The sequence below is a fragment of the Phaethon lepturus genome, unplaced genomic scaffold, assembly GCF_000687285.1.
Source record: "Phaethon lepturus isolate BGI_N335 unplaced genomic scaffold, ASM68728v1 scaffold15857, whole genome shotgun sequence".
NCBI lineage: Eukaryota > Metazoa > Chordata > Aves > Phaethontiformes > Phaethontidae > Phaethon > Phaethon lepturus.
Genome location: NW_010552643.1, coordinates 7265 through 7517, shown reverse-complemented (window position 1 = coordinate 7517; position 253 = coordinate 7265). Strand labels below are relative to the sequence as shown.

Here is a 253-nt window from a genome sequence, read left to right as displayed (position 1 = left end):
AGCGCGAGGGTGTTGAGGGCGTAAAGACCATCGGGAGCTACCGCTGCGAGTGCTACCCCGGCTTCCGCGCCCCGGAGTGCGAGGACGGTGAGCCAGTCGTCCCTACCCCTCCATCCCTGCTGGAGCGCCTGAGCCCCAGCAGCAAAGCGGGCAAGTTCGTTATGCTCTTAACGGGCTGGCGGTGCCGCGTCTCTCCCAGTTGTGCAGTGCGCCGCGCTCCAGCCCGAGGGAGCGCACATGAACTGACCCCACC

At 67.2% G+C, this 253-nt stretch overlaps 1 protein-coding gene across 1 annotated transcript in view; it reads left to right on the top strand.

The window, feature by feature from the left end:
* The window catches only part of SELP (selectin P (granule membrane protein 140kDa, antigen CD62)), a gene marked incomplete at both ends in the record, with an annotated part of 10516 nt that overhangs the window by 3039 nt on the left and 7224 nt on the right, over positions 1-253 (top strand). The window contains 1 exon segment of the mRNA XM_010291282.1: positions 3-150. Within this exon segment, the coding sequence (XP_010289584.1) occupies positions 3-150 (148 nt within the window).